Source organism: Myripristis murdjan, chromosome 11, assembly GCF_902150065.1.
Source record: "Myripristis murdjan chromosome 11, fMyrMur1.1, whole genome shotgun sequence".
In the NCBI taxonomy this organism is placed as follows: domain Eukaryota; kingdom Metazoa; phylum Chordata; class Actinopteri; order Holocentriformes; family Holocentridae; genus Myripristis; species Myripristis murdjan.
In genome coordinates this window covers 9,740,930-9,754,258 of record NC_043990.1, presented here as the reverse complement: position 1 = coordinate 9,754,258, position 13,329 = coordinate 9,740,930, and the positions used below count along the sequence as shown (strand labels likewise).

Genomic DNA, 13,329 nt, shown 5'->3' with positions numbered 1-13,329 from the left:
CCACTCAACCCAGCACCTGTACTGGAGGTGTGTGTATCTCTGCTCTTTTCAGGCTTTACACTTTTAATGCAAGAACAGCGGACAGAGGCGGCATCTGAGGCAAACCTGCTTGTCAAACTCACCTCCTGGATGATGTCATCAGACGCACTCTCCATTTTGGCTTTCTTCATGGGAGACGCAATTGGATCCTGGAGTGCTTTGTAAGTCACAACCTGAAGCTCATAATCCTAAACAGAGGAGATGGAAAAAGTTATGTTAGCAGTTTAATTTTTAAAGGTTTTTTTTTTTTGGTTTGTTTGTTTGGTAAGATTGCACATATCTGCACATACCTTGACTGCATCAATATATGCCTTTGCATATTTCTGGCAGTCTTCAACCTTGTCCTTATTGTTCTCAATCTCTTCCAGGAGTTTCTGTAAAGAGACATAAAAATCTGTGCTTACTATTATTTTTGTTTGTATTCTTGAAAACCCTCATTCAAATTTCAAATGCAACATTAATTCATGAAAAAACTACATTGACTACAGGGAGAGAGGTAAATTCCTTATTAACAGTTTGAAATAAACCAACACAGGAAGACTGTTTGCAAAAGGAGACTGCGTCCTTGTCATGTGTGATTCAATGAGTCTGTTTAACCACCAGGGGGCAACATGGACTCTCCCTCCCTGAACCCCACACAGCCTGAGCCCTTTTCAGTCTGCAGTACCTTCTCCTGTGCCAGCTGCTCCTTGAGAGCCTTGCTGTCTCCGATTGGCACAGCTTGGATTTTCTCCTGCCTCTGCTTGGCTTCGCCCAGCCAGCGGATGAGCCAGTCGTAACTCTCATGGTAGGAGCGCATCTGGCGGCCCAGGAGGTCGAGCTCTCGCTGCCTCAGGTCTATCTGTGCGAACACAGCCTGCCAGCGCTCCAGAAGGCTGCTGACCAGCTGCCGGTAATGCTCCAGCTCGGCGTCACGCTCGCTGTGGACCCGCGTCATCTTGTCATTGACGGTGGTTGCCCTCTTAAGCTCGTCCTGCAGGCGGTCAAACACGACCTGGTCGGCCTCGGCCTCACCGCGCAGTTTCTGTCAGAGTGAGAAGAGAGGATGAGGGAGAGTAAGAGAACAACAACAATATTACTCTTTAATGCAGTGTATCCGGATGACTGACCACCTGGACCTGATGGTCACTTACAGGATTACTTCTCAAGAAAGCCATAAAAGTTTTTTTAACAACAGTGTTAAAGCATACACACTCCTGGTGAGTTCTGCTGGATAGAAGCATCCATTAAACATCTACACTTTGTGGTAGCATCTTTTTTCCCCTTGATGTGAAAATACCTTGAGCTGACTGCGGTAGCTCTCCACCTCCTTTTCAGATGTTGGCACCTTAGTGACATCTCGAAGCTGAGTCTCATAATTCCTTAGTGTGTCCTCAGCATCTTTGGTGCTTCGAATCACCACATCGATGGTCTTCAGCCTGAAAGTAAGAGGGATACACTCTATTAAGTCTAAGCGACACTAAATCCGTCACTGAGAGTCATGATTGGTCACTATGGGCATGGACGTAGAGTCACATAGACGCACTTGTCCAGGTAGACGGAGGACAGGCCGTAGACCTGGTCCATCTTCCTCAGCGTGACGTCCAGCTCGGAGCGCAGCATCGGGGAGCTGCTGGACTGCTGCGGAGACGCCAGCACCTCCTCCGTCTTCTCAGCTATGTTGTTCAAGTCTTTCTTCAAGTCCTCTAACTCGGACTGGACTTTCTGTCATCGAGTAAAAGGGAGACGATTTGTTGAACAAATATTCTGCATCACTAATAATACAAAATGAGCAATTACCATGCGTTATAAACTGAACTTTCAGCATTCAGCGGCAACATGTGGACAAAAAATAAATGGAATTGGTCTGTATTATTGCTGAAATACTTTTACTGGTTTGTGTTATAACTGGAAAACAGGAAGACAGGAAAAAGATGGAAACTGTACTAAACATTTTGCCTAATCGAATAACTTAATGACTCTCTGAATACCAGCTGTGAATTTAATGTGAGGGGTATAAAAGCTAAGCAGGCATTAACTTAAATGATGATCCTCCGACAACAGGCGATAAAACTGTCCTAAATGTGTGGCACTCAGAACAGGCTCAGCAATAAGACATATTAATAAAAAATAAAAGAATAAAAATAGTAAGGATAGCATGCTGCAGATGAGCGTGTTGAAATCTTGGCCACAAAACAGCACGGTGAACTAAGATTAAAGCACGTCAGCAAGTAGTAATTACAGGGTTCAGGTGCTGATAGAGATTTGGAGTCGGTGTCAGAGCGGCATGACGTGACGGCTCCAACTGCCACCGGCTTCCTCTCTACCTAACGCGCTGCCAGCTGGCCTCCATGTGACATATTTCAGACTGACATCCTAAAGAGTTCAACCAGTTCATTTGTGAAACCTGCACCTACATCTGTGAGATAAATTGAGCCTGCCCCATTTCAAGTTAATTTTTGGCATTTGTGCTGCCCCCTTCTGGTTGATTTAAAATCGTCCACCAAAATTTATGATGGTTGGACGAACTGTCATGAAGTTGAAAAGTATTTTGCAGCGTTATTGCATTATTTATCCAATGAAAAAGTTCTCGGTAATATTTGATAAGTAGTCCAAAAATGCAATGTTTGATGGCAATCAGGTAATATAGGAATTGATTAAAAATAGTGCAAAACCATACGCCATATGTATTATTAATAAAGCTGGTTACTATGATCATACTAATCCACTGTGTATAAAATCCCATATTATGATATTAAATTATTTGATATATTATTAAATAATGCAAATTATGTTCAGAGCTAAAAATTTCTTAAAAAAGTTAAAAAAGGGATTAAACACAGATGTATCTTAAGAATGTGTAACTTGATCTGGTTTTCAAAAGAATGGTTTATAAAGCTATTTTTGAGTTACAAGTGTGAATAATGTTGTACTTTTTAAATTTTTATTTCTGGAGGATAGCTTAAATTGATAAGAATGTAGGACACGCATATATATAAGGTTTATGCTTCTGCCTGTGCCTTTTCACTCATTACTTAACTCTCAGTTTTAATTACTTTGTTTACAGTACACTGTCTAGACTCTTAATGATATTGACTGAATAAAAACACTACTACTAAAAAAATGCGACTATTACTGCTACTACTTCTACAAAATGAATCTCAGCAGGCATGACTCCACTGGTTAAGCTTTAGAGTCCAGTTGAATGCTGTGTGATCATTCTGTGCAAATCAGACTGACTACTTGGGATTTATGGCCCTTTTTAAGCTAATTCTTTTATTGACACCAGCTGGGCAACTGGGGTCATATTTCTCATGTAGGAAGTTTCCAACATTATTATTCTGAAAAGTTTCATTTCTCTGTCATGTGCCATTTCACAGCAAATTACAAAAACATGGGAAGAGGAGGAACAAACTGCCAGGAAAACAAAAGGAGCTCAGCTGCTGCTGGGCTGGAGGACAGCTGTTGGATCTCAGAAGAGGCTGACAGTCCAGTCAGCATCGCCAGTGAAGTGTCATTTCCTCTGTGTTCACTGCTACTTTCACAAAACAGAGCCATTACTCCATAACTACGATTGCCTCTCCTGACATTACCATTTGCTCTGCAGTCTTCAGGGCGCAGGCTTTCAGAGGCTCCTTGTCGACGGGCTGCCGGAGGCGGGTGACCGTCCGAGTCTCGCAGCCCTCCAGCCGCAGGCGCAGGTCCTTGATCCTGCTCAGGTAGGTCTTACACAGAGACTCGTCTTGCTCGCCTGAATGAGTCAGGAAAAGATCGTTACATCACAAGATAACACTTGTAAAATTAATAGAACAATAAATGAAGAGTTTCATTTTAAAATGTAAAATTTTGAGACCTGCTTGGCACATTACTGAACCAATTAGCTATCTTTAAGTTACAATCTAGAAAATGTAATCACTGTATTCTGGTGTAGAATTTTAAAATGAAACTCTTTGAATATAGAAACTGTATAATCAGTCGAAATCATCTGCAAACAACAAGAAGTTATTATTAATATGGTTAAAACTGCAGGGGCATGATTAGTAGTAAATCTGCACATTAACAGTATTTGTATTACTGACATACTGTAGTATTGCACACAGCAAACTCACTGCCTCATGCATGGTTGCTTTCATGTCCGTTATCCTTCAAATTATTTGATAAATTTGATTAATTGGTTGATTGATTGATTGATTGATTAAAAGTGATTCTGGAAACATCCTGCAATCACGACCATGCACACAGACAAGAATGCAATGACAGGTTAGGAGGAAAACTGGAATTAATGAGGATGATTTAGATGACTAAACCGATGCAGAAAACATGAAAACATGACAGCACAGCAGCCACAAGTCCTACACTCAGCCAAACAAGTGGTACCACATGTGGCACTAGAACCACAGCTCCTTACCTCCTGTGGGTGCCACATAGCCTGTAATGTGAATTCAACAGTCAGCAACAACTTATAGAAAAAAGCCCATGGACGAATCTCACAGCAAATAGCCAACAAATAATTTCATAGCAAAACATGTGTCCAACAAAAAATGTAAAACAAAAGGCATGTGCCCGACAATGACTGTTTCAGGAAACAGTATTCATGTATTAGTATGAGAAATGACCCCAGGGTGATGTGTGACTTGTAAACAAACACTGTTTCTTGCAACAAACAAATACACACCTTGCTCCACGGAGCTGACCAGCGTGTTGTAGCGCTGGTTAGCCTTGTTGTAGCCGCTCTCCACCTGCATGCGGTCCTCTGCCCCGAACAGCTGGGAGTCCTGGCTGTCCCGCAGGAAGTCCTGGTAGTGCTGCTCCAGGTTCCTCAGCGCCAGCCGGTACTCGTCCACTTTCAGGGTCTTGAACTGCAGAGATACACCGAGGGAGGTCGGGGTAAAACAACAAGGAAGGCATGAGAGAGTGTCCTCACCTCGATTAAGACCAGCTGACTTGTTTTGGAAAACTCTTCCTGACACTGAAATGCACAAAATGCTGATTGTTGTATTTTGAATAAAAAAAAATAGAGTTTACTTAAGAAGGGTTCTTCTATTGTTTATTACAGTATAGGCAAGTTGTTTTGACTAACAGCAGAATAAACACATTGGGTGCCAGTGACATTAGAGCCAAAAAACACTTTTAAATGAGCTATTAGTGCCTTTTTCTTAAAGTATAAATCATGATTTTTTTTTAAGATTGCCTGCAGAAAAAAGTCAGTCTGACAATAAAGCTGTGTCTTTGCTGAGAGGCGTCTTGGAGATTAAAGGTCCATTTTAAGTAGCAGAGCACATAGAGCCAACTAAAAAAAAAAAAAAAAAAAAAATACTGACTTACAATTTTTTTCATGCCAAAATCAATGTTTGCTGTCCCGAAGTCACAGTCAGTGTCAGATAACTTACGCAATAACAAGGGATAAAGAGGAAAAACCTACCGCGTAGTTTAACATCACAGAAACAAACATAATAGTGTAACGGGGTTCATTTGTAATTTGTCTCCCAGGTCAGCGACAACCACAGACAGAAATATGTGAGCACAACCAGATGTCACTAATACAAACAACAACAGTGATATCAAGCGGTGCAGCCTCTCATTAAGCCATTTGTGATTCTTCTTATCGCTCCTGTCGCGATCGCTAATGCGTTGTGTTGTTACCATGGTGATGTTCCAGGAGTTGATGATGTGGATGTCTCTCATCAGGTATTGCCATGACAACAGACTCTTCATGTCCACGTGCATCGTCTGCCACAGCGTCATCAGCCTCTGGAGGTTACCGTCCAGCCTGGGGACGGCGAAGGACAGATTAGTGCACAAATTAGTGTGTGTGTGTCTGTGTGTGTGTGTGTGTGTGTGTGTGTGTGTGTCTGGGCCAAGTCACCCATTTGAAGTGTAAAATTAGTGTCTTTGTTAATGACATAGACACATGATAACACTTTAAAATTTCTCAGATATCTGAATTAGACAGACAGACAGACAGAAAATTTATAATAAATTGTCTGCATGTGTTGAATGGATCAGGATTTGAAGCCAGCCCTGGTGTGTGTGTGTGTGTGCACATAAATAGATTAATGTCTTCAGTATATCAAGTATGAAACAGATCAGAACTGGGCTCCTCGAAGGTTTTCAGTCATTTACAGAATACGGCCGGGCCAGGAGGGGTTGAGCTCACCCTGCCACGCTGTTCACTGCCTCCTTATTGGTCGGGGGAACCAGGAAGCAGATGGAGGGCACTGTGGCCTCGTTGCCGTTGCTGTTCAGCACCCTCCACTTGTAGGGCTGAGAGTTGTTCAGCAGAGCGCACTCATCTCCTCTGTGAACTGTGATCTGGAGGGAAACAGAGAATAGACTCTTTCATTGTTTCAGATACACAGCAGTCAAATCCTGAACCTGTAATTAAAATGTTGTATTGATATGTTTTTGGACAATATTATGTTTAACTCTCCAATGTGGTTTTCTAAAAAGAGAATACAATAACGTATGTCATTATAACTCCGGTGATCCTAGGTATGTCCAAGAATTTGAACCATATTCACGATGAGTAGAAAACTGCAGCTGATGTATTGATTGTTACTGCACATGTGGATGTGATTAACAAGAATGAACAGTGGGAGCATTTTCTCTGCAACTTACTTCCATCTGTTTGAAGTCGCACACAGCTTGGACCGGCAGCTTGCCCTTTATCGGGGTAGCCGGGTTGCGTGGTTTCAGCTGGACTATTGTTTTGGCGCGGCGGTTCAGACCCTCCAGGTGGGTTTTGAACTCCTTCAGCTGCTCCTTCTCATCCTTTGAAGATCACAGAAAAAAAAACAGAATATGGGGATTATTAAAAGTGAATATACAAATTGATATTGTGTGGTATTTCATGCACAGCTTGTTAGAGAATAATATATACACTCAGTGTCCACTTTATCAGCTCCACCTGTACAATCTAATCCAATCTAATCCAGCTGTTCTGCCATAAAGTTTACTTTCCTGCTGCCTGTAATGCTCAGGTTTTCTTGTTGTCACAGTAACAGAGGTGTTCATTCACTTCTATGTTTGGCACTGAGCTCATAGTTAGTGCTGCTGTTGGACTGGACTGCATTTTATTAAGAGGTGTTTCCAGTATTCTGTCCTCCCTCATGTATATAAATAGTGGAGGACAAAAAATTAGAAACACCTCTCAATATAATGTAGTACAGTACAAGACCTCTGTAAACTACAACCACAATAATAAACACAGAATTAAATTTACACATTTTCACCACAATGTCAAGAAAAACTGAACATTATAAACTTTGTTAAAAGGTAAAAATTTATGACAGAGCTGTTGCACTGAACTGCATTAGATTATACAAGTGGACCTAATCTAAAATGAACACTGAGTGTTTAATCTGGATGTCATTAATATAGTTACAGTTGTATCAGGCAAGATTTCTATGTCAAAATATTAATAATAATAATAATATCAGCCAAATTCAGAAACTGAGGCTGCAAAACATGAGCATCCCATCTGCCTTATCTGCTTAAATTTATTTCTGGTGTCAGATATGGTCACTGGTGGAAATATGGAAATGACAAATCAAACCTTAAAATCAAAACATTAAACTGTTTCCTAAACTGCACTGAGCTAGAAAGCAAGCTGAACTCCCAAGTGAGGACTGAACATGGAAATAAAATATTTTTTCCCACATCTCCAATCCTACAAGCCCTTCAGATGTCCCTACCCAAACCCCCCGTCCTACCTGTGGTAACACTGTGCTGATATTGTCTTTAAAGTAACAGTGAATAAACCTACAGCTGCGTCCTGTAGGAGGTCCTCGAGCCGCGTGACAGTGATGGAGCGGTCGCATGTGTACTTCCTCTTCATCGTGTCCTGCATCTTCTTCATCCTCTCCTCTGCCTCCTTCACATCAGCGAAAAACTAGATGGAAAAAAGAGAAATTAAGTTTAAGTGTCCTTTAGAGTTCAGTGTTCATTGATTTATATAATACATATACAAACAAAGTAAACTACTTATATAGATACAGTAATCACATCACATCAACTGGACTCTGGAATGCATCAAAAACGTACTTGAAAGTAGGCGGTGTTTTCCTTCAGGTGGGACTCGATGCAGCAGCAGAGCTGAAGGATCCAGCTCCACTGAGTCTGCAGCGCTGCGGTGAAGGCCTGGGAGAGAGGTTTACAGAGTCAGCACGGGCAACGTACATTTTAAAACACAAATATAAACAAAAAGCAGGAAAACCACTGAAGTGTCACTGAGGTTAAAAAAACATGCAGAGCTTTAGAGTGTGTACTGATGGGGAGGCAAAGTTATTACACACTCTAAAACACCCCACCTTTAAAACCAATATAAAAAAGACATACATCTTAAATAATCCATGACATTTCCACATGAGTTAATTTTTTTTTTTTTCCATTCTCAATGACAGATTGTTTTAACACAATATTTGTTCAACCTGTAGCCACTACATAAATATTTTCATTTCATTTCATTTACTAAATTTGCTGTCCTGAACAGAGTCAGTTTGGCTTTTCCCAGGAAAAATCCTCTGGGATACAGGAGATTATGTGATATTTATTACCAAGAGCAGTTTGTTTACAATAAACAGAGTGAACGCTGGGTAGTCGTGAACAGGCAGAGACCCTACAGACCCTCAGTCGTTATTAACAAAAAATCCAAGGAAAAAGACGTCACAGTACTTGTGTTGGTGTCAACTAATACTGTAAAAGTCCAGTATGTAGTTAAAATGAGTTCCTTTGTGTTTACAGACACTTCAGTGATGCAAATAATTTCCACAAGACAAAAAAATCTGACATTGTGATGACATACTGTAAATGTTCTGTGGTGAATTAGTAGTGAGTCCTACTCCGGCCTAAATAATCTCACCTCGATTGTCTTCCTGGCAGGGTGTCCGTCCCGCAGCAGCTTGTCCCCTGTGGCCTGGACAATGTTCACCTTCTTCTCCCTCTGCTCCAGGTCTCGCATCAAACCCTGCTCCGTGGCAACAAAAACACACGCCAGCATGAATTACATCACCAGCTTCACCCTGTATCTCAAAGTCACCATGACGCCATCGCCTCAATGCAGTAAACCCCGGCAGCGTCACTTTACCGAGTAGTTGTCCTTCTTGGCTGTCATGTTGGTGTTGCGTTCGCTCCAGTCGTAGTTCACCTCCTCTTCCTCTTTCTCGTTCAGCCACATCAGCTCCTTGGTTGCCGCGGTGACGAAGGCGTGGAGCTGGTCCAGGTAGCGCAGGCGGGCCTTAGATGCGTTCTACAAGATAAAACATACAAATGAGAAGTGTGATGAAACTTCAAAGTCTGAGCTTGGATTGAAAAACCAAGCTCATTATATTCATTAGTGATGTTTTAAATACAATACATCGCCTTCACCACGGTCTTTCTGATTGTTCAGCAAGGGCACAGTTTACTGAGGTTTTTAAGAGTTTAGGAAAGATTAGAGTAAGAGTAAGATTCCAATCTCTCTCTCTTTTTTAAAATTTAGCAACTTAATTAAGTCTGCAGTCTCTGTTTTAATTGTGTAACTTACCAGGAGCTTTCCATACTGCAGCTCCAGCTTTCCCAGATAGTCACGGTAGGCAGCTTTACCGGCAGGCGAGACCTGATTCTGGATCGGACGAAAGGCAACAAGAACACACACTGAGTATAATAATAATAATAATAAAACTTTATTTGTATAGCACCTTTCATACAAGAACTGCAGCTCAAAGTGCTTCACAATAAAAAGAAGAACATTTGAAAACACATTAAATAAAACATTAAAAAGAATAAAACACAGCACAGGGTGGAATTAAAAAGAAAAGGCTAAAAATTGAAATAAAATTTGAAATAAAACAAAAGATGCAAATAAAACAATAAAAGACAACAGTATGGAATAAAATAGGAGCTAGTTAAAGGCTAAAGTAAAAAGGTGGGTCTTTAATCTTCTTTTAAAGATGTCTAGTGAGCTGGCTTCCCTGATGTCTAAAGGTAGTGTGTTCCAAAGCTTAGGGGCGTAAGTAATAAAGGCGGCATCCCCAATTTTCCTTCGACCCCAACGATACTGCATGCAAGTGAATGACAAATGCCATCTGAAAGGATCAAGGATCACTTTATTCCTCTCGACTGAGCGTACCTCATCCTCCTTCGCCCTCTCGATCTTGGCGCGGAACTCCTCCACAGAGCGGTGCAGGCCGCGGTGGCTGCCCAGCTGGGACTCGACGGTGGGCAGGTCAGAGCCCCAGTCACCCTGGTCCACCCGCTGCTGGTTCTCCTCCACCCAGCCCAGCAGGTCCTGGATGTACCGCAGGGTCACTTCGTCCAGCTCGGGCCTCACCCTCATGGGGGCCTGCTGCAGGATGGTGAGGGTTTGGGTCTGAGTCAGCGGCACCTGGGCCGCGGTCACGCCCGACTTGAGACGCAGGTTGTACTCACTGCGCAGGTTCACCAGCCTCTCATGGAGACGGTACACTCTGGAAACACAGCAGGTACACAAATCCAGCATATCAAAGACTGCTTTTTCTCATGATGGCCAAAATCCTGGAATGCTCTCCAAAGCACCTTAAAACTGGAAAGTCTACCCTCTTATGCTGAAATTAACTCTATTCTCACTAGCCACTGTGTTTTTAATTGTAACGGTTTTAATTGAAGCCCAGGCGCACCCGTATTCTGCATATGCCAGTTTTATAACTTTTATTAACGGCTTATTACGTGTATTTCCTGTCATTATAATGTATGAGGTATAGCTTATTTGATGATGTATTTTAAAGTGATATCTCGGCGGCATTGTAAAGGAGGGAAACCTTAACTGTCTCCGGAGAATAAATGAAGATTTCAATTTAATCAGTGTGGTAAGAAATTACTAATTTCAATCAATATTACAAATAATGAGAGCAGTGTAGATTTTGACAGCAATGTGTATTTCGGACCTGCGATACATCTGCTCAGCTTGAAGGTGGCGTCCATCTTTGAGCAGCTGCACGTCGTTGAAGAGGAACCGGATCATTCCTTCTGCCTTTTCCAGGTCCGCCTCCATCTCTGCTGTGTGCTGAGCAGGTTTCCCTGAGCTCAGCATCCTCACATCCTGCAGCAGAGACACACACAGTTACAGCTAAGCATGTAGCTACAGTGGTTGCAATGATTTTTTGGTAAGAATACTGCTATGATTTATCAAGAAAGTGCAAATAAACACTAATCTCAGATCTAGTTTGCTCAAACATTAAAAATGTCACATACTGCCAACCCTAGTTTCAAAAGCTCAGACAATATATTATAAAATAAAAGCAGCTGCAATCTAAGTTAAATGATCTAAAACCACTAACAGTAAAGCATCAGTGTGTCAGCAGGGGGCGCACTGGTGCAACTCTAGATCCTTACAGTGCTGATGTGACTTGACTCCCATGCGATCATACTGACTACTGTGTAATAAACGTTCAGTTGCACCATTAAGTGATGCATCCCGAGAAAGTGAGCATGCATGGTCAACAATGCTCTGGTTTTATTTGAGGTTTGTTTTTTTATTTTTTCCCAACAGAGGTGTGAGTCTCACCGTCTGCAGCAGAGTTTCCACCTGGTTGAGCTGCTCTTCACACACACCCGACTCCATCTGGACCTTACTGACGATCCTCTGAAGACGCTCCAGCCTGCAGCGGAGGGGTCAGAGGTCACAAATCAGTTCAGACAACAGAAAGTAACAAACAGTCCAGTTAGTATTTCATGTGTAAAATTTTCCAGAAAAAAAGTTGCGACCATTATCTTGGTGAATGCAGTGCAAGTCTTATATTCCTTAAAAATAATTAAAACAGAGTATATAAATATATTGTCCATTTCTGCAACAGTGCTTGTATAAATAGACGGCAAAAAGTGAAAAAAGCAAAGCACTCACTCCGTCCTCTGGCGGAATAAATACGGTAGTGCATAGCCTTGATGCAAGAAGGCCATGATGGAGGCCACTACTCTGTGTAAGCTCTGACTGTCCACTAATGCAGAGACGATGTCCTGAACAGTCCACAGTGGCTGCTTGAGACTCGTGACAAAAAAGACCAACCCTTTGCAAAGACTACTCCCAACTTGTGATCAGGAGAGTTTTTGAACAATCAAATCACCAGAGTTTTGAAAGCTCTGTGCCATGGCAGTGGCACAGTCATCATGTGGTTGCCCTAACGTTTTTTTTTACTTCCACATCACAATGCCGACTCAGTCTCTTTTCCTTTTTTTTCTTTTTTTTTTTTTATGCCTCAGTGGACTTAATCATTAGGATATGAGTCACCATCATGATGACACAGAATGTATTTTTGATGGCTTTTTTTTTTATGCCTCGTGGTAATAAATATGAATCTGCTTTAGCAACAGAAAGCATGTGACTCCATTTACAACATGGCCGACTTGCCTCTCAAATTCTGTCCTCAGGAGACGCTCTCTCTCCAGGATGGCGACGTGCAGACGGCCCCATTCCTTCTCCACATCGAGGGGGTGATACCCTGGTGGCACTTTGACGTGGCCGGCCTGGACCGCACTCTGTAAGAAAAGACATTGACGCAATAAAAACACCGGTTTCTTCGGAAGATTTTCAGCTGCGTACATGATAAAACTGCATAATGGAGCTACGCTGACAGCGCTCACCTCAAAAGACTTGAAGATGTGTTTGGAGCGGTTCTTGTCTGCCTCCTTGGCAGGAAGCTCTGTTTCTTTGAACTTCAGAAACTGACGCCAAAGAACCTTCAGATAAGAAAATGGGATGAATTCAGTCATCGCTTGTTGACTCAAGTTATCTTATAATTGTACTTTTTAACTGCTGTTTTGAGCCATTTGCAACGAAATTCGATTGAATGAAAGAATGAATGAATGTTTTTTTTACACGTGTCCTTGAAATGACAATAAAGTTATCTATCTCTTGTCTCAGTTAACATTTGACCATGAATGTGGGAAAAACAGATGTACAGGCTTTATAAAATGTAAGATATAACCCACTTTTGCTGGACAACTAAATCTTTACAATCCAAATCCGCTCACCTCAATTTCCTCATAGCTGGTGGGGAACTTTTTCTCCTCGAAGACAAGGATGTGGTGCCTGATCCACTGCAGCAGCATGGTCACCAGCTCGTAATACTCCTGCCAACGCAGCTCCAGCTCCTGCAGGACAGGAGCAGATGGAGAAACAGGTTTACCTTGAGGATAAGGCTGATCTGCGTGAGCTGAAAGAGCCCAGTTATAAACACAGAGCCACTGGTTCTATACTGGCTCTACTTGTGCATTTGCTGAAAGTTCCTCTCGATAAGCACATGAGCTATGCCCACAGTGTACATGTAAAATGTAAAATTTGGCCATGCTTTGATGACA

The 13,329-nt window shown here is 42.0% G+C and overlaps 1 protein-coding gene across 6 annotated transcripts in view; it reads right to left on the bottom strand.

Annotated features, from left to right (window-relative positions):
• Window positions 1-13,329, bottom strand: part of pleca (plectin a) — a 55,425-nt gene that overhangs the window by 14,478 nt on the left and 27,618 nt on the right. For 3 of the 6 annotated variants that reach the window (XM_030063396.1, XM_030063391.1, XM_030063393.1), the window contains exons 9-30: window positions 13,003-13,122; window positions 12,613-12,708; window positions 12,380-12,507; window positions 11,540-11,633; window positions 10,920-11,074; window positions 10,127-10,463; window positions 9,542-9,619; window positions 9,104-9,265; window positions 8,879-8,983; window positions 8,062-8,157; window positions 7,784-7,909; window positions 6,637-6,789; window positions 6,176-6,330; window positions 5,662-5,788; window positions 4,694-4,877; window positions 4,427-4,447; window positions 3,612-3,769; window positions 1,565-1,743; window positions 1,319-1,457; window positions 707-1,063; window positions 330-413; window positions 123-227 (exon numbers count right to left, since the gene is read on the bottom strand). In XM_030063396.1, coding sequence (XP_029919256.1) covers window positions 123-227; window positions 330-413; window positions 707-1,063; window positions 1,319-1,457; window positions 1,565-1,743; window positions 3,612-3,769; window positions 4,427-4,447; window positions 4,694-4,877; window positions 5,662-5,788; window positions 6,176-6,330; window positions 6,637-6,789; window positions 7,784-7,909; window positions 8,062-8,157; window positions 8,879-8,983; window positions 9,104-9,265; window positions 9,542-9,619; window positions 10,127-10,463; window positions 10,920-11,074; window positions 11,540-11,633; window positions 12,380-12,507; window positions 12,613-12,708; window positions 13,003-13,122 — 3,159 coding nt within the window. The remainder of the gene's footprint in view (window positions 1-122; window positions 228-329; window positions 414-706; window positions 1,064-1,318; window positions 1,458-1,564; window positions 1,744-3,611; window positions 3,770-4,426; window positions 4,448-4,693; window positions 4,878-5,661; window positions 5,789-6,175; window positions 6,331-6,636; window positions 6,790-7,783; window positions 7,910-8,061; window positions 8,158-8,878; window positions 8,984-9,103; window positions 9,266-9,541; window positions 9,620-10,126; window positions 10,464-10,919; window positions 11,075-11,539; window positions 11,634-12,379; window positions 12,508-12,612; window positions 12,709-13,002; window positions 13,123-13,329) is intronic. The other 3 variants (XM_030063395.1, XM_030063392.1, XM_030063394.1) reach the window with 1 other exon arrangement.